Below are 27,639 nucleotides of genomic sequence, written 5' to 3'. Positions count from 1 at the left end.
CAGATCATTCAGGCTCTGGCAAGACAAGTAGTTTAGGCTTTCTCCTAAGAGCTCCCAAGAGCTATTGAAGGATTTTAAGCAGAGATTTGCATTTTTAAAAAATCATTAGACCATAATGTGGTGGTAGTACTTAGTAGCCTTTCATAGATAATCTGAGATGGACGTTCCCTACCTACTTCCACACTGCAGTGATCAGCGTCAGAGTGAGTTTTCTTACTGAAGTGTTAGTGTATATGGCCTTAATTATTAGAAAGAAAATCTGAGTTATGAATCGACAGCAATGCAAAATCATTTGTCAGAAAATCATAGAACACTGGGACGCCATCATTTTACAGATGAGAAGATGGAAGCCCAAGAAGCAAAATGACCTGCCAAGATTGCAAAGTGGCAGGTGCTGCAGGGGCCCAGTCAGGCCCAGCCCAGTTTCTCCTGACGCCTTGGTGTGGGCACCTTTCTAAGACCCTGCACTGCTTCCACCTCAAGAAGGTTGCAAAATTGGTCATGTTTTACAGAGGAATGAGGGCAGCTGTGTTTAGAGTGGTCAGATTCCTGATTCTGTATTTTTGCTTAGGAACCTTTCACAACCTTCTTCCTCAATGCAAATGATGGAAAATTTGACCATCCAGATCGAACCTTCTCGTCGGTTGCAAGGTCTTGGAGAACTAGTCAGAGAGATACTTCTGATGTAAAGGTAAGCAGTTTTATTTGCTGATATTAACTGGATTTCAAAATATGTTGAAATTTTGATTTTTAAGGGGCTGTAGAAGACATTTTATATTGTTGCTTTATTCCATTACATTAAAATTATATGGTACATCTAACCTTCAAGGAAATAATTTGGAGCATCACAGAAAATGATTCAGGATTGTTTTATACCACTCAGTGAAGGTGTTTTCATTATTTCAAAAAATTCCTGTCTAATTTAGATCGAATAATCAGGAGATGGAAAGAAAAGCCCTTAAATTGCCTTTCCTGCTGTTAACTCAATATTTGGCCCATTCCATAAAACACAGCAGGAATTGGATTTGACCTTAATGTGTCACTTTGTTATATCTTGCCCAGCTTTGGGTTTGCGTAGCCTGGGGCAATTAATAAAGCATTAATGACAAGACCCATTTAAAATGTGGGCTTTTCTGTATAGCCTTAGCTTTTACTCGACTGTGCCTGGGGATACTGTGCAACAATACGCATTAGATTAAACCAACACACACACAATATCCAGGAACAGCCGGAGAGCACAGTAATTTTACAGTTGGTCCTACTGGACTATTGTTAAATACGAAGATTTGTTATTCATTTATATGGGCTCTTGTTTAAAAAAAAAAAAAAGGAACATTTTGTATTCAAAGCAATAAAATATATTTGTTCTCTCATTTTTCTCCCTGATAATAAGATTCCTTGACCAGGTTATTGCATGTGTTTCTTATTTTAAGCCCTTTTTCTTCAAGGCACATTTTTTCCCCATCACTGTCACTCAACATAAAAATGTTATAGTATCATTCCATTTAGGGTCTTAATCCAACAAAAGATAGTGAGTTAAAGTCAAAATTGCCATTTGCATATTTATGCTTATCTATTGCAAAACATTCATAAAAGGCAATTACAGTGTTGCTGAACTATAAAAAAATCAGATGAATACAACTTGGGCTCAAAGCAGGAAAGAAAGAAGATGGAGCCAAGTAGAGTGCAGTGTATCTGTGTGTTTTATTTGTTGCCATCAAAGTTTATATATATAAATATTAATTAGATATAAAATATATTCAGATTTGGAAAAAAGTAAGAGAATTTAACATACATCCTTATTATACTAAATTATGATGGCCCACATTTGTCTCCTAACAGTCTTATAACTTTATTGAGAACTTAAACTCTGAAATATCCATAAGCCATCATTTAAACTGATTTGCTACCAATGAAATCAGGGAGGGAGTCAGTTTCTTATTTAATAACACATTGAGAATTAATACAGAGAATGGGAGTCCATAGGCTCTCAGTGAACAGTAGTTTCTAGAATTAGCACAATGTTCATAAAAACCATTAAGTATTTTGTATGTGAATTAAATATTCTTATCTATAAATGAAGGCTTCTTATCACATTTAAGGTTATTTATATCTTAAGTCAGAGCTCTATCCATATTATATCAATTTATTTCAAATAAAAATGCCTACTCACTCTTATTTGACATCACAAAAAAGAAAATTGGCTTTTCAGATTAATTCAAAGATCTACCTTCACATGCCCACACATACTGTGGTCAGTCATTCTAATTTATGTATGTAGATGAAGTTTTAGACTTTACTTCCTATCCTGAGAACCTTTTTGATGCTTCAGACCTGCAGTCCCCAACCCCAGGCCACAGACCTGGACCAGAGCTCCACTGCCCCCCGCTACACACACCCCACTCCATGTCCCCATGTCTGTCTGTGGAAAAATTGTGTTCCATGAAAGTTAGAAGTGGGGATGTACAGTGGGAGGTGAGCGGCGGTGGGCAAGCGAAGCTTCATCTGTATTTACAGACGCCCCCTCCCTACCACTCACATCACCATCTGAGCTCCACTCGCCCACCCACCATCCTTGGAAAAATTGTCTTCCATGAGGCCCATCCCTGGTGCAAAAATGTTGAGACTGCAGCTTTAGACCACCGAGTTACATTTCAGTCTGACAACCAGTGCTTCCTTAAGTTTTAACACACAGGTAACAAAAAAACCAATTACTACTCTTAGTAGCATATTCTTGCCTGCTAAATCAGGTATTATTTTAGAGAGAAACAATATACTGTAGACTTTAATCAATATATTTAATCGCAAATTTAGAAAATTTCTCAAGTTAGCACCAGTTATTACCCAGAAAACTTACCTTCTAACATTCCTGTCATGAGGACCCTCAATTCTGATGCTATAAAGAGAAAGATGAGGCGAGTCCCCCACTTCTAACTTCATGGAAGACAATTTTTCCACGGACATGGAGGAGAATGCAGGGGTGCGGCGGAGCTCTGCGACCCAGTCCCTAACAGGCCATGGACCAGTAGTGGCTGGTGGCCCCAGGGTTGGGGACTGCAGGTCTAAGGCTTTTCCCTCTAAATTCTCCCAGCAGTTTTCCTATTCAGAACCTTTTAAGAAACATTTACATTTTGTTACTAATTGTGTTTTTTGGGTTCCTGGGGTCACATCCTCCTCAAGGACAAAGACCAATGTGGCTCTCACTAACTTGAGAGTTTTTCTGGGTTTTGTCCTCAAGCAGCCACACTAAACACAAACATGTTTCCCCAAGACTTAATCAGTTCATAAGAAGCTCCTTTCTCCAGCCTGACATTACACAGGTTGCTCTCATTTTCCGTTCTCTTACCACCACTCCTGAACCTTTCTGACTGTATGATAATACATTTTGACTATCACACTGTGTAGACCCAGCCCTTCCTTCTTAAGGGCTGCATGCTACATACATACACAATCATTTATTTATGCAATCTCCTGTTGATGGACAGTTTGCCTTTCTCTCTGACACTATAAACACCAGGCTGCAGTGAACATCCTTGCACAGACACTTTGTGTATGTATGTAAAGGGCAGTTCCTGGTAAGGGGACTGGTGGCTCAAAGGCTGCATACATTTTTAAGTTTTTAAGATTTTGCCAAACTGTCATCCCCCAAAATGATAATTCACTCCCTCCAGCAGTACGTGAGGGACCCTCCTTCCCCATCTTTCCATCTTCACTATTGTAATAAACAGGGGAGCTTTTGTAATCTGATAAATGAAATATGGAGTTGTCTTTGTTTTGGTTTGCATTTTTCTGAGTGAAGATGAACATTTTTCTTGTGTTTATTGACCTGTAAACTACATCATATCTTTTGCCCATTTTTCAGTGGGTCTTTTTCTTACTGATTTGAAAAAGATCTTAGAAATTGCAGAAAGTTAACAAGTATGACTTCTCAGTCTTTTAGCTTTGTTATGTTTCATTTAATGTGTTTGTAAGTGTGTGTGTGTGTGTGTGTGTGTGTGTGTGTGTGTGACCAGCCAAATATATTTACCTTTCCCTTTATAAAAGCATAAGAATTGAGGGTTCTCATGACAGGAATGTTAGAAGATAAGTTTTTTGGGTAATAACTGGTGCTAACTTGGGAATTTTCTAAATTTATGATTAAATATATTAATTAAAGTCTACAGTATTGTTTCCCTCTAAAATAATACCTGATTTAGCAGAGAAGAATATGCTACTAAGAGTAGTAATTGTTTTGTTAGCTGTTGTGTTAAAACCTAGGCTTTTAGTTCTTATCCCTAAGCTGTTAAAACTCAGCATATATTTTTAGGGAAATGTGTTTCCATTCCCAGAGGAGAATGGTATCTCTGCAGTATCTACTAACTTAGTCAGATAATCATATGAGAGAGAAATGGAACGCAGTAGATGGCTTTATTCTGTCACTCTCTATTAATGTCAGTCTCTTCCTGTGCTAATGAACGCAAGCTGGGGAGCAGGCATGCTGCTGAAGTGACCTTTCAGGAGAAAGGTCTCCGGAGTTGAGTCAGATCAGTTAGTTTTTACTTTATTATTATTTTTTGTTTCTCTGCTCTAGTATAGTCTTGATAACAATGACATTCAACTTACTGAAGTTCTTATACTAATTCTCCTTAATGCCTTCAAAAGTTGTTATATTACTTTTTGAATAGCTATGTAGATGTCAGAAAAGGTAGCCGTGACAAAATGTCATTAAGGTGACATAGTGTAAATTAATATAGTTAATGGAGGTGCTCGCCGCTGACTCATTGACCCATTATGAGCTCTCATAGAATTAATGAATGCCAGGGCATCAATCTTTTGGAAAAAAGGAAGAAAAGAGATGGCAGCTTTAAAACCTCGCAGTGAATTATATTAGAAAAGTAAAACGTCTGGGTTGGATTTGATTTCACTAGGAAGCCATAAAACAGTACGCTCTCTCAGCAAAATATATTAAACTGAAATGTCAGATTTGATGCAATAGGTATACAATTATGATAGTGTTAATAGTGGTCTTCTGTCACTCTAAGACATACTTTCAAGTCCAATTTCTCAGCAGCTTGAACTTGTCATAAGCTTATAAATTAGAAATTGTGTTTGAGGATATTTTCTTATTTTTGACAGAATGAATATAATACTATTAACTGTACCATGGGGTTTTAGTATAGCTGTTAAAATAAACTAGAAATCACATTTACAGATACAAAATGCCTGTTATAATATTCATTTTGCCATTTCTTGAATAATATTTGGTGTTTTTCTGTACTATTTTTCTTTTAGTAAATTTTAAACTACTTGGAATTTTTCGCTAAAGAGAAGCTTATTAACAAAGCTATCACTGGGAAGAGAGTAAGCAGAATAATAGTTGTTTCAGGAAGACAAGCTAGTGTCTAATGTGCCTCTGTAGGAGCACACTAACATGTTATAATAGAACCCATTTTTTAAAATAATACTTAATAGTTTTCAAACATGCTTTTTTCTTGGTTATTTGATACAGTCCTCAAAGCAGTCCTAATGAAGTAGCTATCATTATCACTATTTTCTAAAGGAGGTTCACAGATATTAAGTGACACGCTTGGTCAGGTAAAGAAGAAGCCAGAACTAACACTGAGTCCTTTCATTTATTTTTAGGGCTTCAATTCTTCTTCATGACCATATAATCATGTCCAGCCACTTGGACTATTTTGGAGTAACTGACCAATCAAGTTACACTTTAGATACTCAGTGCTGTGCAAACCACCCCACAACATAATGGCTTAAAAAAGATAATAATAACCATTTATTTCCTCACAGTTCTGCTGTTGAAGCAGGCTCCTCAGGCACAGTTTGCCTCTGATCCACGTGGGATCGAGTGGGTTGGTCTGTTTGGGTCTAGAGGTTTCAGGATGACTCCACTCACATGTCTGGTACCTTCCCAAGGGTGGCTGGAACAGCTGAGGGCTAACTAGTCCTCTTTGTCTTTACATGGTCTTGCTAGCAAGATCACCACACTCTTCTTCATGGTTGCTGGCTACCAAGAGGATTTAAAATTTGGGAGCTGCAAGGCCACTTAATGCTTCCGCCCAGAAGTCCCATAGTGTTACCCCCACAGCCTTCTGTTGGCCAGAGCAAGTCACAGGGCTAGCCCAGGTTAAGGGAGAGGAAACAAGGACTCCACTTCCTGATGAGATGGGCGGCAAAGTCACCTTTCAAAAGGCAGAGGTTGGAGGGATTATTGCAACCATCTTTGGAAATAATCTATCATAGTCCTTCTCCAGTCAGAATCCGCATTCCTCCTCCATGTAAAATATACTCAACTTGTCTCCAGCAAGTCTCATCCCAGTGTTGAATAGGCTCAAAACCTAGTATCTCAAGATCTGCATCAGCTCAGGACAGATTAGAACACAACAATTCCTAACTCGAAGATCTGGGAACTAAAAAGACCAGTTAACGGTCCCATGTACACTCAGTATACAGTTATAAGACAGGACCAGGTAACGCTCGATAGACATTCTGATCAGAGAGGGGAAAGCATGGAAGGTACATAGCAGTCACTGGTTCATAGCAATTCTGAAATCCAACCAGGCACAGGTTGCCAGTTTCCTGGACTGCAGGAGCAGGGACTGACTGTCCACAGATTAGGGCTCAGTTCTTCTCTCTGGGCATGGCTCCCTAATTTATTGTTCTGTGTGGCTCCTGGTTATATCCTCAGAGACCTTGGCTTTGCCCTCAGAATCATTCTTTCTTTTCCATAAGAAATAGACCTGTTTACAGCTAAGTATCTTTCTCTGCACACTTCCTGACCATACGAAGCTGGGGCCAAGGCCTCATTTGCCCAAGTTGGTACAGCAGCTTTGAAGATTTGTGGCCTTTCTGTGTATCAGATTATAGTTCCCTATTAGAAAAAACTCATACTCACAAATCCTTTTGAGACAGGGTTCTCTCTTTCAGGCTGTAAATTAAGATGCTGTTTATAATGTCCTTAAGATTCTGAGAATCCTTTTGTGTAGCTGTGTAACACTATCTTAAGTTTCACTGAGCTCTTATAAAGAGTTTTTACAGTCACACCCTTGATTTGAGATTTACCCTATGGCCATATTTTATGTGTAGCACCTTGGAATTGATGTTTGTCCTGAACCTATTTCTTATTTTGAGAATCTTTAGCCATCTGAAAAGATTGCCCCAGGCCCTTATATTACTCAAAATACTACTTTAAAACTGAACAGTTTCTTTCTTACTTCATCACTCCTCTTGCAGTACCTGGTCCGTACACTATTAAAAGAAACCGCTGGTCACTTTCATCCTCCTGCTTGGAAATCTGCTTCGTCAGAAGCACAACTTCATTAGATACTCTTTCTGTCTGAAATCTTTGCAGGAGACGGTCTTGTTAATTTTCCCACCACTACTTAACACAGGTTGCTTGTCTCCTGCTTCCAGTAATAACTTCCTTACTGATCTTCCAGACACCACCTTTCCAGCCTCCACCAGCTGCCTCCTCCCAGAGCCAGTAACCACTGTTTCACATCTTTATTCCTTCAGCACTCTACTTCAAGGCTTCAATTTCTGTTTCATTCATTTCTTACAAATCACCCCAAAACGTATAGGCTTAAAACAACTATTTATTTGTTGGCAATTATGCAGTTAGAGTTAAGGCTCAACAAGGACACCTTACCTCTGCGCCACACAGTGACATTGGGGCGGCTTGGCTGGCTTTACTCACAGTCTTGCACCTCATCTGAGATGGCTGGAACAGCTCGGGACTGTCTGGGCATGTCTGTCTCTCACATGACCTCTAGCAAGGGAACTGCACTATTCGTGTGGTAGCTGGCTTCTAAGAAGACAACAATGACAGAAGCCTCTTAAGTGTTAGGCTTCCCCAGAAGCCCAGCAGTGTTCCCCAGTCACAAGCCAGGCCATATTCAGAGGGGAAACAGACTCCGAATCTGCACGGGAAGAGTGGTGAAGTGGAAATGCCCGAGCGCTTGAAGGATGAGAGGGACTGTCACAGCCATCTCAGAGAAAACTCTACAAGCTACCAATTTTAAAAAAGTGTAAGTTCCAGTTTGGTTTATACCATTCTGTTCAACCTGGTTGCACATTTAGACATAAACCAAAATCTGAAGTGCAGATAACATATAAAATGTATGTGATTAGTCTAGGTAACATATGAATTAGTCTATATATTTGTCAACTTTAAATAACAAGATTCAGAAAATGTGATTAAGTATAGAGTTTTTTGCAGCCCAAAGCTTGAGAATTGCCAGCAGGGAGCACAGATTCAATTGCCCTGAATATACACTCTGATTAACCGCAATTACAAGTGGGTTTTTAAGGAAAAAAGAAAAGACAGTTCCTAAGTTGTTCACTACGAAGTTACATTAAAATAGCACAGGCTGTTGATTGGCTACACATTGTTCTTTGTAACACAAATTCATTGGAGGAACAAGAAGATAATGGTTGAGGCTGCTAGTCAGGAACGAAATACCTTTAAACAGTTGCCCCTGGGCTGAGTATGACTGAAGTCCCACATTCTGTCTCTGTGGGCCTGATAAATTTTGCATACCTCACATAGATCACACTGCTCTGAGCTATTTTTCTCATATTTGATAAAAATACTTGCACCATCTGAATTATCTATGTAAGTATTCATTCAAATACAAACTTCCAAATGACAGAGCTTTTTTGCTGAGTTTCGGGATGCAGTTTGGTACTGGGTACACTCAGCAGTAATATTTTTGAGCTGTATCATTAAAAACATTGATAGAATATCTTCTAAAATATATTTTATATAAAGCCATGAAATGCATGGTTTTACAAACATTACTCCATTTAAGCCTCACATCTACCCTATCAGTTCACTGCTATCATCATCACCGTTTTGCATATCAAGAAATTAATTTTTTTTCAAAAGGTTAAGAAACCTGCCCAAGCCAGCAAGAAGTCAGATTTAAACTCCAATCTACTTGACTCTGATGCACATAAAGTAGCACTTCCCTGACAGAGGAAGGGACGGTTCCCAAGCTGCTGGCTGCTCAGCCTCTTTTATCTCAAACCAACCTGTAGCCCTGAGGTTCCTCTGCTTTAAGGAACACAGTTCAAAAAGCAGGGCCTTCAATATTTATAATCAATACTTTGTGACTAAAATTGAGGATAGAGTAAACAAGCAATACTTCATTCGTTTTTAATTCCACAAATATTTGCGGAGTACATATTATATGTCAGGCACCATTCTTAGCAAGAGAGTGGTGTGACAAGTCAGCAAGACAGACAAGGTCCCCACTGTCATGGGATTTCCATGACAGTGGGACATGCAAGCATAAATAAATAAAATAGAAAATAACAGTTGCTGTGCAGCAATTTAAAATAGAGTATAGTTGTATAGAGTGACTGGGTTGTTACTTTAAAAGGCAGAATAGAGAATGTAAGAGCAGGAAGCCTGGATTTAAAGTGTCTGTATTTGAATCCTGGCTTTACCATCTATTTGCAGTATGGCCATTAGCAAATTACTTACCCTCTGCTTGCCTCAGTGTTCATGTCTGTAAAGTGGGAATAGAATAACAACCTCACAAACTTTTTGTGAAGATTAAGAAAATATATGTAAAGCACTGAGAACAGTGCCAAGCCATGGTAAGATACTATAATAAATGTAACCTGCTGCTTTAAGATCGAATGACCAGAGATAACATTGAAGTTGATTCCTGGTCTTGGAACACAGATACAGGAATTGTCCTCTTCTTGCATATAACCAGTTGAATCTCAGAGATGAAACTCTCTTATTCTTTGGTTTATATTTTTAAAACAAACAAATCTTTTAAATAATGTAAGTGGGAATGTAAATTATATACTGATATCTTACATTTACATACTAACTTTAAATAAAAATTGCTATTCGAAACAAGATTTAAAAGCAATAAAACTGAGGCACGAAAATATGCACCCACTCTGCCGCTTCAGCTGCTTCTCCCTGGGATTTGTGTGATTGTACTCTGCCTTCCTTCCCCTTCAGAAAACCCCACACTGTCCCCAGCTCCAGACTTCAGGTCCAGACAGCTTTGGCTACTGATAGCTCTGGTGTTTTGAAACTTCTAGGGGCCTTGCAAATAAGCTGGGTTGCAGGAATTTCTTCGTATCTGCTTTTAAAATGTGTCTGTTCAGTGATTGTTCTCACTGTGAGAAATCTGGAAGAGTTTCTTCGTCCCTTCAAACACCAAGCCTCTAACAGCTGACACCAACATCTTAGTTAACACGCTAATTTATAAGCACATTCTGGTCGGCCAGATAAGAATGGGGCCAAAGAAACCATCCTTAATTAGGAGTCTGACCTGAAGGCCCTGGTAACATTACTTCCTTCTGTGACTGGCCCCAATTAGAGCCTCCTCGAATGTTCCTACTGGAGTACTGTCCTTGTCATCGGGACAGATCTGTCTAGGCCTGGCTTTGTTCACTTTGGTGGAGGCCAGCTTTTAGTGCCCTTCCTTCTAGTGGCCCTCCTGCCAACTCTGCAGTTTGGGAACAATTCCGCTAGCAACTTTAAAGCCAACTTTTTCTGTATTTAGATTGAACTGTCTTACATGTTTGAACCTTTTAAATATACCTTAAATAAATGAGATAACATTGTTTAAAAGGCAGAAGTTTCCCCTCAAAAGGTGAAGATTTCATTTCAGGGTTCATCTTTTTCTTTTACTTAATAAAGTTTTTCATTGGCTCTTTTCCTATCATGAGACATTCCTCCAACCATGTGCATATTCCCCAGAAGATTTCTAGTGATATTAAAATAACTTTATCTAATATCTCCAATAGTTTAATATTTAATGAGCACCTGCTGTATGCCAAGTATAGCATCAAGAGCTATGAGGGATTCAACAAAATGTAAACCTCACAAAATGAGGCTCCAAAATTTGCATTTGCCCAAATATTTATTAATATGAAATCCTATGTTTCTTGTGCCTTTCTGAATCTAATTTAATGACATTTGGTGAAATTGTATTATAGTAGTAAGTTAATAATAACCATGTTATTTTATCTGACCCTATACCACAGGAAAGAATGGGAAATGATATATGGAAAACATTGTAGCATGCCAAGATGGTAGAAGATAAATTAAGACTCATTGGGATGTTTAAATAAAAAATAAATCTATTTTGCTTTATCCGTGTAGATATACGTCCCTTTCTGTCCTCAAAGAAGCTTCTGTAGTCTAATTTTAGAGAAAGGACATGATCACAAATAACTGATGAAAGGCAGCAGGGGAAGTCCCTGATTTATGTGGGTCTGTTACATACAAATACCCTCCAACCCGCGCAACTGCATGCGCTCACATTCCTTACCTCCTTTTGGACCGTTTGGCATGTTATCGCTATTCAGTGTCACATGAAGACTAGGTGACATACAAATAGCAATGGTCTTTGCCCTCTCTTCACCTTTTACTAATTTTTCATGTTTTCCCAAATATTGAGAGTAAGAAATGAAGAAAACTGTGTTTTATATTAATGCATTGAAATCATTAATGATCATTTCTGATTGAATATAAATATATACCTGTCTCATGCTTCAACTAAGCCATGTCATTATTGGCAAATAAGCCTGTTTGTTTACCTTATGTTTTTTCATTTGGCCTCTTCTCCATTTCCCCTTTCACATTCAGTTCATTGAAAATTTACATTAATTTATGTTACTTTCACCGGAATTTGTCCTTTCCCACACAGTTCATTGTAGCCTTGATGTCTTGTACATAGTTTCTGATTAATACACATTTGTGTCTCAGTGTGAGCCATCTAATTCCGTCCCTTTCCACACGTGCCTGGGCCCTAGCAGCTCCATTGCAGATTACCCTCCTTGATAAAGTCCCGCAGTTTGTCCCCTTAGTCTCCACACTTTCCTTCATCTCTACCCTCTCCAATCTGTCCTCTACTTTGTCACACAGTATCTTGCTATAAAACAAATCTGATTGTGTGAAACTCTTCTTTAACATTTCTGAACCACTAAGACAAAATCCAAACAGCCTGGCCTTTATCAAACTTCCTTTATCACCTGGCCCCATATGCCTCCCACCAGCTCATCCCCCATCTTGATCTACTCCTGATATACCCTTCCCTCCACCCCCACTCACCTCTCCTTAAGTTCTCCCTGAGGACGCCCCGCCCTTCTCCTGGTCTTCATCTTGGTCATGATCCAACTCAAACGTCCCATCTCCAGTGACATTGTTTCTGACTTACCCAGAGTTCCCTGCTCTCTCCTCGTGGCTCTGTTCTTCCACAGCTGTTATTGTGTGTTATAACCATCTGGTTGTATGTCTGCCACACAGGCCAGACTATGAATTACCTGATAGTAAGGCCATGTCTTGTTCATTTTTTGTTTTCTGAGTACATTACAGTGTCTGGTACTCAAAACCTTTACTAAGTGAATAAGTAAATGTCAGGGAAGTATGTAATGGATTTTAGAAAAAATTTAAATAGAAGAAAAACTCTGATTCTTACAAAGTTTAGCTCCATTTATCCAGAAAATTCATTTTTATGATCTGGTGATGCTCCATAATGCTGGAGAAAGTGAACATTATTATATTTTTCTTATAGTTCAAAATAATCATCATAAGAATGGATAATGATGAGATTCACACAGAGCACAGTAAGATAAACACCCACTAATGCTATAACAAATATGTTGGTTTTAGTGGGAGAACCCATGAAGAGAAAGATTTTATATACGCTTTTCTTAGAAAGTTAAGACTCCAATTTATTGGAAGACCCCAGTACCTGGTAGGTTTAATTTTTTCTATATGTGTCTCCAGAAAAGACTACAGTGAGATTTGAATTTCAGGTGCTGGAACATCAGATATGGATCATATTACACAAATAAATGTGTAACATCAACCTCATCTTGATAATTGAAAAAAGATGGTGTACATAGAAACTACAGCATTTGTTTTGTTTTTCACTTTTTTCAGCTATTTTTAAAATAAACAACAAATAAAAACTTTTAGGTTCTTCAAAAATCAGTTCATTTCTTTATCAAATATATTCTAAAGTAACATCAACCTCATATTAGACATTGTGCATCAAACACAAGTTTGTCTTGAATCCAGATGTTTATGCCATACTTACATATAAGTAACACAAATTGTCTTTGCATCCAATTTATTAAGAACTTAACCATTCTGGGGGCATGCATTAAATATTTAAAACCGGGTATCATATTGCAAGTCATCCCTTTATTGTGTTAAGTGGTAAGTATACAAATAATTTATTTTGTCAAGTCAAAAAATAACATATGACTCTCTTTATAAAAATCATGTATTGTAATTGCCAACATAGTCAAAAACAAAAGTAAAAAATATGTGATTTTTAACAAATATTGGCAATAACTTTTTTAATTTGGATAGTTCACTAATAATATTCAGAAAAGTTTTTTAAGTAACATAGACTTGTTGATGTAGCTTTACATATTTGTTTACTAATGCTATTATAAACTATTGTTAATTTGTATACCCATTTCTCTTAATTAATTTATGGTAGGATAAGATTGAAAATGGATAACATTTTAAAATATATATCATAAACATAAATTTTCAAGTAAATTATCTAAGAGAAATATTTCATCTTCTCTTAGACTCTTAAATAAATAAAATTAAGTGAAGAATAGAATTATGTAATGAAATATTGGCTTTAAGTAAATAAATTGTTAATTTCATTTATAATTGTTAAGTTATAAGTTAACAGCTTTATTCAACTAATTTTTATAAAGTGGTTTAATATGCTACATGTTTATTCCTGGCAGGAACTAATTCCAGAGTTCTACTACCTACCAGAGATGTTTGTCAACAGTAATGGATATAATCTTGGAGTCAGAGAAGATGAAGTAGTGGTGAATGATGTTGATCTTCCCCCTTGGGCTAAAAAACCCGAAGACTTTGTTCGGATCAACAGGATGGTAAGAGAGATTTTGCTTTTGCTTGGGCAGTCTTCAGGAAGATACCGTATTCTGTAGTTTGGTTTCCTTTTGTTTTTTACTATTACAAATTGCCACTTAACATCAATAAAGATAACGTTAAAAATTTAAGAAAAAAAAAGAAAGCATTTTACTGTAGTCTTTTGACAGCATTCCTTATTGTAGAGTGGATTTTCCTTTCATGGGGACTAATAAAGGAATGGTAATTCAGTTATCTTTGCTCCCTTGGGAGAAGCAATCAGATGAGCATCTGTTGGCTAATATAACATATTCTAAAGTGCTTAAAATAAATGCCCGTTCTTTATTTTGTCTACTGGCTAAATATGAACACTTTTTTCAGTCATAAAAATATTCAAAACAGAAAAAATTACATTTAGAATGTATTTATATGTAGGAAATTTAAGTTTTGAAACATACCTTATGATGTAATATACTTGACTTCAAGAGAACACGTATCTCATAAACATTCTTAGGTACAAAATGTCATTACTTGTGAATCTGTGTGACAAATTTCTGGGTGTTCAAATAAGAAATGTGTAAATAGTATGTTTCCATGTGGGAAATTTACAGATTTTAATATATTTTGACCCATAGTTAAGGAGATTTTAATCTCAGTGTGGTTTTGGTACATGAAAATGAACCACTTTGTGAAATAGCCTCTCTAGTGTACTGTTGTTCTTGGTCATTTGAGGAAATACATCGATAAAACCAATGACTGAGAATACATTCTTAACCCTGTTTCACTTACTCCCACTTACTTTCTCCAGCTGTCTCATAAATTTGTTTTTTTTTTATAGTTTATTTATTTGAATCAGAATCCAAGTAAAGTCCACACATTGTTGATGCAGTTCACATATCCCTTACTCCTTTTTGATAAGAGCTTTATTGATATATAATTTACATACCATATAATTCACTTATTTAAAGGAGAAAAATCAATAGGTTTTAGTATATTCAGAGTTGTACAGCCACCACCACAATAAATTTTAGAGCATTTTTATCACCTCACAAGGAAACCTCATACCTTTCTCCCCACTTTGCCCCAATTTCCCCATCTCCCCAGCTACCCTTAGGCAACCACTGTTCTACTTACTCTCTCTATAGATGGGCCTCTTCTGTACACTTCATATTTATAGAATCATACAATATGTGGTTCCTCCCCCACCCCCTGATTTTGTGTAACCTTTTTTTGGACTTCACTGTCAGTCACATACTCCCTTCTATTTTCTGTCTCTAAGGAATATTTTACTTTTAATATACTTTCTTTTAGAAAGTTGTTGCTGTTGTAATAGACCTATATTTAAAAGCACCATTTAGATAATCTGCGATGCATTCTCCCTGCTTTGAGAGAATATCATGTATTACATAAGTTTTGTGTATAATCTCACTTCTCAGTCTGTTAAATTGGCACTTTATCTTCAGATACGTGGAATTATTTCATACCATCTCCTTGAATAATAGATTATTTTTTCAATTTATATTTGTAATGTGAAGGATTTATGCTTCAGTAATAAATACTTCCAAAAAGCTCTACTTCTTTTTAGAATTGGTAGTTTATCATTATAGTACACTTACATACTTGATTGTCGGCTATAATATCAGTGTAAGGATACCAGCTCTACAAATGCAACCCTAGACACCCTCTATATATCAAAATCTCTCAGTCACATCATTCCATTGTGTCTCCAGAGACCAGAACTGTGCCTGGCACATAGTAGTTGGTTATTAAATATTTCTGAGTGAGTGAATGAATGAATCATGGATAAGGAGTAATCTCATTGCTGTCAGCACATAGTCTAGTTAAGTCCAAACTAGTCAAACTGAATGAATCCTTCACTCAGGCAAGCAAAGTAGCCAAAAATTGTCATATCAGTTTTTGTTGCTCATGCTATTGGCCAGAAATTCTCATGTGGTACTAGGTTCTTGATTTATTCTTTTAACATTCATAAAGTATCTCCATTTTACAGATAAGAAACACGAGGCCCAAAGTCATTCCATAATTTACCAAGGGCAATCAATGACGACAGTAAATTGTAGATCCCAGATTCAAGTATAGGAAAGTTTTTAATTCCCAAGTTATACTCTTTCCCGTACACCAACTGCCTCTGATATTATCTCTTCTTTGTGAAATTCCTTGAGATTATTGAAGCTCTACTTTGAGGTTTATGATTGTCAATTGAGATCTTATTTCTTTTTTTTAACATTATGAATATTGTTCATGCAGATCATTCACAGATAAAGACTGCAGATTCACCAACCTTACATATGCATTAAAGAGAAATAGAGTAGTTATCTTTATTATTTACTAGACATTGCATGTTTTTCAATTTGCTGATGTTTAGACAAAGTTAAACTGGTTATTTACTAGGAAATGTGTTTGGCAGTTTTTAGACTTCGGAATATGCAGCAATGCAGGCTGGGTGAGCAGGAGGCCGCTCTTGTTTCCTAGTCCCAGGATGAGATCACACTTCCAACTAGGAGTATGCTATTTTCAGGGGCATCCCTTCCATGATATGTGTCGATACTTTAGTAAAGGGATTTGCATTCTTAATAAAAGACTAAAAATTTGAGATGAAAGTTTTTGGATGAGAGAAGTTTTCACTATGATATAGTGAAAGGACTTATGTTTTAAAAAATTGGGAAAATGGCCTCTCATGTATACTAACTATCCCACCTTGTCTTAAGTACCTAGTAGAGGGTTAAATTCACTAAATTGCATTACGAAAAGCACAGGAACATTTGGGGTTAATAATTTCAGAAGCAGTCATCTCTCCAAGGTCAGTTTCTCATTAAAATGATTTAAGCAGAGACTTTTGGTATTGGAAAGAAGTCATCAGAGAGATAGTTGGTGTGTGTGAATGTCCTCCTTTAGTTTTTGCAATAACTACCTTATTACTAATAGCAAACTGCAGAGAGAACAAAAGTAATGAAGTATTTTAACTAATACTCAATTGTAATAAATTTGTTACTTCTCCAAATAGAGATAGCCTAGACAGAATGCTGTTTGGAAATAGGAACACAGCTAGTCAGTGGTACTTGGTGGTGAGAAGCTCTCTGCTCTGTAAATGAGCCAAAGTCATGGCAAAGACAGGTAGAAGCAAAGATCCTTGGTGATATCTCTTCCTTCAAGTGCATCTGCACTAATGCTTCCAAATGCAAAAGTAGAAAGCAGTGGACTAAGTGATTGGTCGGATGCCCCCAGATTAGTTCACTGAAAAACAATTTATCCACTATAGAAATTGGTCCCCACAGTCTTTCCTCCTCTGTGCCCACAGCTCCCTCTATGTTCTCGGCTGTTCTGGTCTGTTCATTAATTTACTTGATTAAGAGACATGGCAAAACAGGGCTTTAAAGAGAAATTGGCATCCAACAAATGGAAAAGTTGAATATGTATAAGCAAAAAAGGAGGGGAGAACTCAGTCCTTACCTCACACCATATTCAAAAATTAACTCAATATGGATAATAGTCCTAAATGTAATACCTAAACCTATAAAACTTCATACAGGAGGAAATCCTTGGGACCTTAGGTTAGGCAAAGATGTTGTAAGTATGACAACAAAAGCACAACCCATAAAAGAAAACATTGATGAACTGGATTTTATTAAAACTAACCTTCTTTGAACACTCTATTAAGAAAATTAAAAGACAAGACACAGGCTGGGAAAAAAATATTTTCAAAACACATCTAATAAAGGACTAGGATCTAAAATACATAAAGAACACTCAAAAATCAATAATAAGGAAACAATAATTAGAAAAGTTATTTATTTATATTTTGAGACAGGGTGTGGCTTTGTCACTGACACCAGAGTATAATAGTGCTATCCTAGCTTACTGTAACCTTCAACTCCTGACCTCAAGCAATCCTCCCACCTCAGCCTCTTGAGCAACTAGGACTACAGGTGCTTGCCACAACATCTGGCTAATTTTTTTATGTTTTGTAGAGAGGGGATCTCACTGTTTTGCCCAAGCTGGTCTCTAACTCTTGGCCTCAAGTAATCCTCCTGCCTTGGCCTCTCAAAGCACTGGGACTGCAGGCATGAGCCACTGTGTCCAGGCTTATTTTTAATTGACAAATAATAATTTTGTATATTTATGTATAATGTGATGTTTTGATACATGTATACTCATCAGGATAATTAGCATATCCATAACCTCAAATATTTATTTTTTCTTTGTGGTGAGAACATTTAAAATCCTCTCTTGTAGCTATTTTAAAATATGTATATATAATTATTACTTATTTCAATAGATTTAGGGGATACAAGTGTTTTTTTGTTACATGGATGAATTGTATAATACTAAAGTGAGGGCTTTCAGAGTACCCATCACCAAAATAGTTTACATTGTACCCAATGTAATACCCATTTCATCCTCCCCCCTTCTTGGTTTTCAATGTCCATTACACCACTTTATGACCATAGACACCCCTCTTCTAGCTCCCACTTATAAGTGAGAACAAGTAGTATTTGTTTTTCCATTATCTTTCCAAGATAATGGTCTCCAGTTCCATCCAAGTTGCTGCAAAGGACATTATTTCATTCCTTTTTATGGCTGAGGAGTACTGCATGGTATACATATACCACATTTTCTTTATCCACTCATCATACATTATTAACTGTAGTCACTTTGCTGTGCCATAGAACACCAGAATTTATTCCTCCTATCTAACTGTTACTTAGTACCCATTGACCGACATCTCCCCTTTCCCTGTCCACCCATCTCCCCAACCCTGCCCAGCCTCTGGTAACCACCATTCTACTCTAATTTTATGAGCTCAACTTTTTTAAATCCAGTATTTGTCTCTCTATGAGTAGCTTATTTGACTTAACATAATGTCCTCTAAGTTAATCCATGTCACAAATGAGAGAATTTCAGTTTTTTTAAGGCAGAATAGTATTCCATTGTGTGTGTGTGTGTGTGTGTGTGTGTGTGTGTGTGTGTGTATACACACACACACACCACATTTTTTAAATCCATTCATTCTTTGATGAACACTTAGGTTGTTTCCATACCTTGGCTATTGTGAATAATGCTGCAATGAACATATCCAGTGCAGATATCTCTTCAGCATACTGATTTCAATTTCTTTCGGTAAATACTCAGTAGTGGGATTGCTGGATCATATGGTGTTCTATTTTTAGTTTTCTTGAGAAACCTCCAAGCTGTTTTCCAAAATGGCTGTTCTAATTTATAATACCAGCAACAATGTATAGTGTTCCCTTTTCTCCACATCTTTGCCAACACTTATCTTTCATCTTTTTGATAATAGCCAATCTAACAGGTATGAGGTGATATCTCATTGTGGTTTTAATTGGCATTTCTCTGATGATTAGAGATGTTGAGCATTTTTTCATATATCTGTTGCCCATTTGTATGTTTTCTTTTGAGAAATGTCTATTCAAGTCCTTTGCCCATTTTTAATAGAGTTATTTGTTTTCTTCTTATTGAGTAGTTTGAGTTCCTTGTATTACAGTTATCTTTCTAAAATTTATTACTGTGTGGTTCTCTACCCTCATATACAAAGGATGGAACCTAATTGTTGTCTTAAAAACTCATTTATATCCCTGACCTGAGTAGAGTGGCTTCTGGTTGATGGTGCCACCTCACATCAGCCAGAGACAAAACAACCGCTTATTTATCCCAGCTTGGCTTTTGGTGTGTGCCGATGCCTGGTTCAGGCCTTGAACATATGGGGGGAAAAAAAGAAAAAAAAAGTCAAGTTTATTACCCTGAGTACTCATTATTATTCTATGATGTGATATAATTCTTTATCTATTCTTTTTCTGTTTTCTTCTTTAGTGTCAGCACAGTTGCCTTTAATATCCCTCAGCCATACTGATTAGAATGTGTTGCTTATAATCTCTTCTAGACTACAAAACTAGAGAATCCATTTTACCAAAGCCTTATGATAAGACTTAAGAATCAGTCTGTGAGGCCCTAGAGGAAATGTAAACTTTGTAGCTCTGATAGGAGTGACTTTAGCTTCTACTTGAGGTTTCCTCGGCCATTGACTGATTGATTCCAGATCTGGGAGTTGTGTGCTGAAAGCTGAAATGACAAAGCTCTGTCCTTAGTAAGTGGAATGTTAACACAGGGAGTACACAATTTATTATGCCTCTTCTTACATACAAACAGCTAGATGGCTGGCCTACCTTCTCCCCCGGTATAGCTGCTTGCATTTTTTTCTTTACTTTGCTCATTCCAAGACTTACTGACAACTGCTACAAATGAATGGATTCCCTAATCTTAGTCACTTTACCCCATACCCCAGTGATAGACCTGAGTCCTCCCAAAGTGAAGGTTGACCAAGGTAAAATAATGACAATGATATTGCTTATAGCCTATGCCATTTTTTGAGTGTTAATTCCTTACCAGATTCTTTTAATCCTCAAAAAAAATCATTCTTTAGCGCTCAAAAAAATCATCATCAGATGATGTAAGTATTAACATGAAACCCAGTGAGATAGATTAACTTGCCAGGTACCACCTACTTACCCCAACAGGCAATATTCTTCAACATTCTTACCCTTAAGTGGTGGTGGGAGGAGCTGTGGGGAGGGGGAGGAAAGGGGAAAGGGAGGGAAACTAGAAGCTGGTTCCTTGGGGTGGGCAGAAGAAAAGGAAGAGGGGAGTGGGAACTGACCTGAGACCAGTGGTGTTGCCCAGTCCCAGCAGCTACTGAGACCTGACTTTCTGTGGGCCCCATTTCTACCTCTTTTATCCTCTGGCCTCACCCTGGAAGGCTTATTTTGCAGCCAGGAAAACCTCTACTTAGAGCTGAGGAAGTCCCAGCTCACTCTGCCCATCTGGTGTGAGAGGAGGGGTGTCCTTCAATTCTACAAATGGAGAAAACGATGTTCATTTATATTCTGAGTTTTGGAATCACAGGATTTTAGAGCTGGAATATACCTTTGTTTGACTGAGGAGGCTGAGATCCAGCTAGGCAAAGTGGTTCATGGAGGTCTGAACCCAAGTGCTTTTCCTAAATGACCTTCCTGGTGTCACAGATTGGCACTCTGAACATAATGTTCCCTAGACCCACTTAGAGTCTTTAAAACTTCACCTATATTTTGAATTACATGTCTTTATAGATTGCCTTGAGAACCAAACCATATTAGAATAATACTGTTTTTGCTGTAATATGTGTTCCAATCACCAAATTCTAAAGGAACTTTGGAATGTAACCTGTATGTTATTTCTAAATTATCTGCGTCTATCTATGCCTGGATGACCTCCAGATACCTCACTGTGACCCAGACTCACAAGTCAGTGCTCACCAGTGGCACTCTGGGCTACCTCACCACATGGGTTCTTTAAAATCCACTTTAAATACCTGATCCCTCACCAAATGAGAATCATATCATTTGGTTTTAGAGAATTAACAAATTATTCATTGAAAGGAATAGTCTGAAAAACAGTATAACACTGTAAAGACAATTTAACTCTAAAATAGATTTTTTCGTCTTACTTTAAGAGAGAATAAAACATATGAATGCAAATTTTCCGTAACAAAATTTTTTATTTATAATTACTCAGAGAACTTCTATTGCACATAAATTAAATACAACAAATAATTTACTCCTGATACTAACATTACCAGTTCAAGAACTGACTTCTCTTTATATTCCTCTTACCTGTTATATCTTGTCTTTAACATCCGAGGTGCTGCTGAGCAGACTGTAACTAAGGCCAAATGATGTGCTCCTTTAAAATAAGCCTCCCTGTGTAGCATCCCTGTAAACACAAATTCATCAAGCCAGGTGTGTGCCATGCACTAGGAACTGTAAGGATTGTGTATCATTTGGTGAAGTCACTGTCCCTTAAAGATTTGCTCTGACATATTCAAAAGAATTGTTTTACAACTGACTAATATATGAGAGATCCATACTTGTGCATCTCTGGAAATATCCAAAAACATTTTCAGAAATGAATAGTACATTTTTATTATATGTAATAAGTTCCAAGTTGTGTTCATGAAGAAATGAAAGAAGGAAGGCACTGCGGTTTCTCTCTATTCTAAACCAAATTCCTGTTACAGGACTTAGTTAATCTGCTAAGACTTGTGAACTAAACCTTATTACTCCATAGAGCAAAAAGCTTTATCCAAAATACTGCATATTTGGGGAAATTAAACTGCCCCAGCCTTTGTTCTCTGCATTACCTGGAAGCAGTACCAGTTTAAATAGATCGCATGTAGGAAAGGCCTAGCTTGAAAAATGCTTATTCTTTCTTTGCTCTTCTGCTGGGTTTTCCTTGAAGGGGCCCTGCAGAATAGACAGGGACAGCTACCTGTGTATCAGCAAGATGCTGTGTCTTTAGTAGCCATTCTTGGTTGCTTCAGAATTACAGCTAAAGGACAAGCCAAAACTCTTGCCCCTGGGAACAGTCTTAAGCATCAGAGTTCTGCAAAGACATTTCATAGAATATGGCTACGTGTCTCTGCAGCTGCCTCTCTCAGTGACTCCTATGTTGCTTTTCTTCAAGTTAAAGTTCTCCATATTAATAGCACCCTTTTCATAGCTTCCTTTGCTCCAACTTCTGGTCAGTTTTCCCATCCTACTGGTGGCAAATGTTCATATTCATCTCACACAGAAATAATATCAGAAATCTCTGTTAAAACCAGAAAACATAACCATTTATCCACACATTTCCATCTTTTGCAGAAAGAATATTTATTGGGTGAGTATTTCTCTAATACACAAAGCTTAGGCACTAATAAAAAATATAGAAGTGTTTAACTTTTCCATGAATTCCATGGATACAACCTCATTTTTATATTGTTTCATAACATTAAAAGTTTCTAACTTTATACTGGCTGGGTAGTTCATACAGCATTTAGTTCCTATGAAATAGGTTTAGAGAAATGTGCTTTAGTATAGTTACAATTTGGACTGGGATTATCTTCAGTTATTTGAAGGAGTTCTTTGTAATGAGCCTAAAGTGTAAAATGAAAATGTCTTACATCCCAAAGAAATGACATTCACAGCAGTAAAAAGCTTTTCCTTTCTTTGTATGGATTAGTATTCTGTATCCATGAGCATTCCCTCCTTTTTCTTTCAAACTGTCTTTAAGAAAGTAAAGGCAAAGAAGACAAAATATTATGAAAAAGGGATGATATCATTGATTATTAATGATAATGCTCAGTTTATTATTGCATGCCAGCAATGGAACAAGTGTTTGATGCATTTGTAGCAGGCTTTGCATGTCTACAACTTAATTTCGTTTTCTTATTTTTGAAAATGAAACAATTCTCTGTTGTTGTTTAAGTTATGGACAATAACATAAATAATTGGTTAGAATTGTTTATGTTTTGTAAGTATAGTGCCAAGACTTGTGTTTCACTGAAGAGCTTGAAATACAAATTTGGTCTTATTAGAAAATCTGGAAAAGTGATATAGACACTTTTGGTAGACATTTCAATAAATTCTAAATGCATTGAGTTTATACATCAAGAATTGGTTTAATTTATCCACACAAAGCTAGGCTGATTACGACTGACTTACTCATGAAACATTAATAAAGCATTGTGTTCAGTTCTAACATGATTATAATCTGACCTCCTGACAAAGGACAGAAATAGAAAGTATCTCTGATAACATTACCCTAATGCTGGGTTCATCAATCATAATCTACCCTTTTTTTAATTTGTTTTAGAAAAAGGCCTTTCAGGGATGTGCATTGATAATCTCATCCAGCTCTCAGCCCAGCAGCCTCCCGGTGCTGCCGGGCCACGTGCGCGATGTCTGCAGTCTGCAGAGCACGCACAGTGCGCCGGGGCAGAGGACGCTGGTTCTGCTTTAACTGTATTACATCCTTTACACAATTTTCATACTTTAAGGAAAAAGTCTCTTTTGTGATAGGTAACAATTTGCATTCAGGATATAGTCTACTAAAAAAAAAAAACCCTTGCTTTAGAAAGAATTTTAAGCAAATAACATAAGACTTTTGGGAAATCTATGCAGCAACTCAAAATATTGAGAGAGATGTCTTAAGTTTGAGTGTCTGCTCTAGACCACCTGTTAACCATGACACTTTGAACAAATAAGGCTCCCTTATCTCTTAGAACTTCAATGTCCTCCTTGTTTCTAAAATTGGGGATTGAACTATCTAGTATGTTAGAAGGTGATCAATGGAAGAAAGAAGAAGTGCAAGGGAACGGGACCAGGAGTGCAGGGAGGGTGATGAGGATTGCCTCCCTGAGAAGGAGGAGCTGAGGGAGGGAGCCCTGTGACTCTCTCGGGGAAAGAGCGTTGCAGGCAGAGGGAACACTGGAGTAAAGCCCTGTGGCAGGGATGTGCTTGGCAAGGAGGCCAGTGTGCTAGGGCGGAGTGAGCAAGTGGGCACAGAGTAGGAAAACAGGACTGAGCCATAATGGGGGGCCCATGACACAGCACCTTGGAAGCCATGGTAAATGCTTTGCCTTTTACCCTGGGTAAAATGGAGGGTCATTGCAGTGTTTGAGCAGAAGAGTAACATGACCTTACTCATATCTTGAGAGGATCACTCTGTCTGCAATGTTGGGAATGAATGATTTTACAGGGTAGAATCAGGGGATCTGCTGGGAGGTGTTGTGAGATGATGGTGGCTTGGACTGGGAGGTAGTGAAGGCAGCAAGAAATGATCAATTGTGGGTGTATTTCAAAGTTAGAGCCCACAGTCTGCCTCTGCAATGTGCTGCCAGTGACCATCTTCCCTCAGATTTCTCTGGTCTGACAGAGGCAGGTAAAGGGTAGGGGCTGAGTGTGCAGAATGGTGATGGCTACAGCCTCAGAGCTGGGTGAATCTACCACATTTTAGTGAGTTCTGGTAGGACAAGGGTGTGGGTGTTTAGCACTTGTTGTCAACTTTTTTTTTTTTTTTTTTTGAGACAGAGTCTCACTTTGTTGCCCGGGCTAGAGTGAGTGCCGTGGCATCAGCCTAGCTCACAGCAACCTCAAACTCCTGGGCTTAAGTGATCCTACTGCCTCAGCCTCCCGAGTAGCTGGGACTACAGGCATGCGCCACCATGCCCAGCTAATTTTTTGCTATGTATATTTTTAGCTGTCCAGATCATTTGTTTCTATTTTTAGTAGAGACGGGGTCTCGCTCAGGCTGGTCTCGAACTCCTGCCCTCGAGCGATCCACCTGCCTCGGCCTCCCAGAGGGCGAGGATTACAGGCATGAGCCACTGTGTCAACTTTTTGCTTTAGCAGAAATTCTAAGCAGCAGGAAAAACCAGAGCCAATGTGTTTATCTCACAGTAGACTGTAATCTTTTTTCAGGATATGGAATGCTAATTTATCTGTGTATCTTCCAAGGCTAGCTCTGACATATGGTAGGTGGCCAGTGATTTGGGGCAGGAGAGAGATTAGACTATATTCACGTTGCTTATTTGCATTTCAGTGGCATGTGCTGCTGGAGATCAGAGGTTTTGTCTTGTATATCACTGTATCTCAGGGACTGGAGCATTGCCTGCACATAGTAGGTGCTCCGTGTTGAATGAATGAATAAATGAATGTATGTTCTCTCTGTTTGACGTGCTCTTCTCCCAGATGTCCTTGAGTTCATTTCCTCTTGGGGGTCCTTAATCGACACAAACTCAGAGAAGCCTTCTCTGGCCTCTTCCTCTAAATTAGAAATCCTCTCCCCAGCACACATATTCCTTAACTCCCCACTCTGCTTTTCTCTTTTCCTTTGCACTTCTCACCTACTGACATGCTCTGTATCTCACTAATTATCTTGGTTTTTGTCAGTCTCCTCCCACTATAATGTAAACTCTCTGTCAGGGATTTTGGTTGCTTTTGTTCACTGCTATAGTCTTGTGATCTAGAATACTGTCTGGCACATAGCACATGGTAGGTCGGTATTTGCTGAATGAATGAATGAGCCTTCTCCCCATCCCTGCCCTCACTTTCTGGCTTTCCTTTTATTCCTTCTTCTTGTGACCATCACATCTTTTCCATTGCTTTAATTAATCAAGCTATAAATATTTATTAAACACTTATTATTCAATAATAGGTTAAGAGCTATGGGAAATGCAAATTAAAGTCCCTATCTTTAAAAGACTTATACTCTAATGGAGGATATAGCATTACACTTTCAAAACAATGAAGGCTAATTGGCAATAATTCCATTCCTTTGTATAGCACTTCACATTTTGTCTGTAAATAGATTTCACAAGTAAGTTCATATGCATTATCGTACTATGTTAAGCAACAGGAGGATACTAATGGAAAGTGTTGTAGATATTCATATGAGAAAAGGTGAGTGAGAGCTGGAAAACTCAGAAAACAAACACTGGACTAGAGTAAGAAGGATGGATGTGACTTCAAAAATAGATGGGAGGATGAAATGCTTTCAAGTTAGGGAGAAAGGAGCAACAAAGGCTCTGAAATTATGCCAGCCGCGATGTGCCCAATGGCTGTGAAATGTCTGTGTAGGTGAGCCAAGGATGTATCTCAGGAAGTCCTGAGAAACAGCGGGAAAAGGCAGGATCAAGGTTTGAAAGGCCTAAGTCAGGCAGGGTTTACACTGAATGTGTTATGCTAGGAGGAGCCAGGGCAGATTTGAAATAGGGAATGGCAGTGTGAACATGGTGGCTTGAGAAGGCTGTCCCACCAGCAGGGTGCAAGGCCAAAACGATACAGAAAAAGGTAGAAGTCTATTGTAGTAAGTAGCCCATGTGGAAAGCCACGAGGGCTAGGAAATAATCTTCTGTACTATACATCCAGTAAACAATCAAGTATTAGACAAATTTAAGACCCTCAAATAAATGTCAAAGACAACTATGTTGTCTCTACTTAAAACAATTAAATAATTGAAGTTGTAATAGCTACAACTTCAGTTTAATCATGAAGAGAAACCAGCATAGGCACTACAGAAGTGGCAATATGATTTTCTGATTATCTACTTGAATATATGCAACTCCATTTAGAGAATTTTTTAATACCAAAAGTAGATTTTTGAGATAATAAGAGAAAGGGATGGGAAATATTTTTGCTGTGGTCTAGAAAAGAGATAGGAAGTCAATATTCTTAAATATAAAAAACCGGAAGGAATATTCTCTCCTCAGAGTTAATTTCAGTAGCCTACTTTCCTTTATCATAAGTTTCAGGGAAGCTTTTTCCCAAACCTGCTAGAGAAATAATTTTCTACCATCTAATACCCATGGGACAAAACAGAAATTAGAATTAGGTAAGTATTATCCATCTAAGAGATATCCTCTCTGGTTTAAATCTCACTCTTTATTTCCTTCCTCCCAAGTCCCCAGGGTATAGTTATGGATTGGGAATTGGTTTATCTAGGCTTAAAGCAATTGCTTCTGCCTTTAGATATGCAAGTAGAGGGTAAAGAAAGCTATTAAGACCATTATAACACTAATAGCTTAGTACTCAAGTATTTCTTCGTATTTTTTCCAACGTCAGTATTATACTAAAATCTTATTTCAAAGTGCAAATGCTTTTGTCCATGAAAACAGTTCTGAAAATAACAAAATAAGCAGATCTGTATTTAGTAACAGATTGGCACTCTTTATAGTATAGTCAAGAGTCTTAGTGTCAGGCTTCAGCTTTAGATGGGTTGTTACACTTTAATTATGTGATAGCTAATGTCCCATTCTTAGATAAGATAAGCATTTGATCTTGAGCTAGATTCAGCTTTTAAATGTTCTAAAATGAATCTTCTTTTCTTTCTGCACAGTGAATAGCAAGATAGAAAATATACATGATTTTTGTCTGTTTAAC

At 37.6% G+C, this 27,639-nt stretch overlaps 1 protein-coding gene and 1 non-coding gene across 13 annotated transcripts in view; both read left to right on the top strand.

Annotated features, from left to right (window-relative positions):
• The window catches only part of NBEA (neurobeachin), a 562,035-nt gene that overhangs the window by 489,652 nt on the left and 44,744 nt on the right, over positions 1–27,639 (top strand). For all 12 annotated transcript variants that reach the window (XM_045567190.1, XM_045567200.1, XM_045567192.1 and 9 more), the window contains 2 exons: positions 572–691; positions 13,744–13,896. In XM_045567190.1, the coding sequence (XP_045423146.1) occupies positions 572–691; positions 13,744–13,896 (273 nt within the window). The remainder of the gene's footprint in view (positions 1–571; positions 692–13,743; positions 13,897–27,639) is intronic.
• Positions 19,478–19,611, top strand: LOC123649573. The gene has a single exon (XR_006739073.1). It is a non-coding gene; the product is annotated as a small nucleolar RNA SNORA48 (small nucleolar RNA).

This window comes from Lemur catta, chromosome 13 (assembly GCF_020740605.2).
Source record: "Lemur catta isolate mLemCat1 chromosome 13, mLemCat1.pri, whole genome shotgun sequence".
Lineage (NCBI taxonomy): Eukaryota > Metazoa > Chordata > Mammalia > Primates > Lemuridae > Lemur > Lemur catta.
Note: the sequence above shows the minus strand (reverse complement) of the source record. Positions and strands in the feature narration are given on the sequence as shown.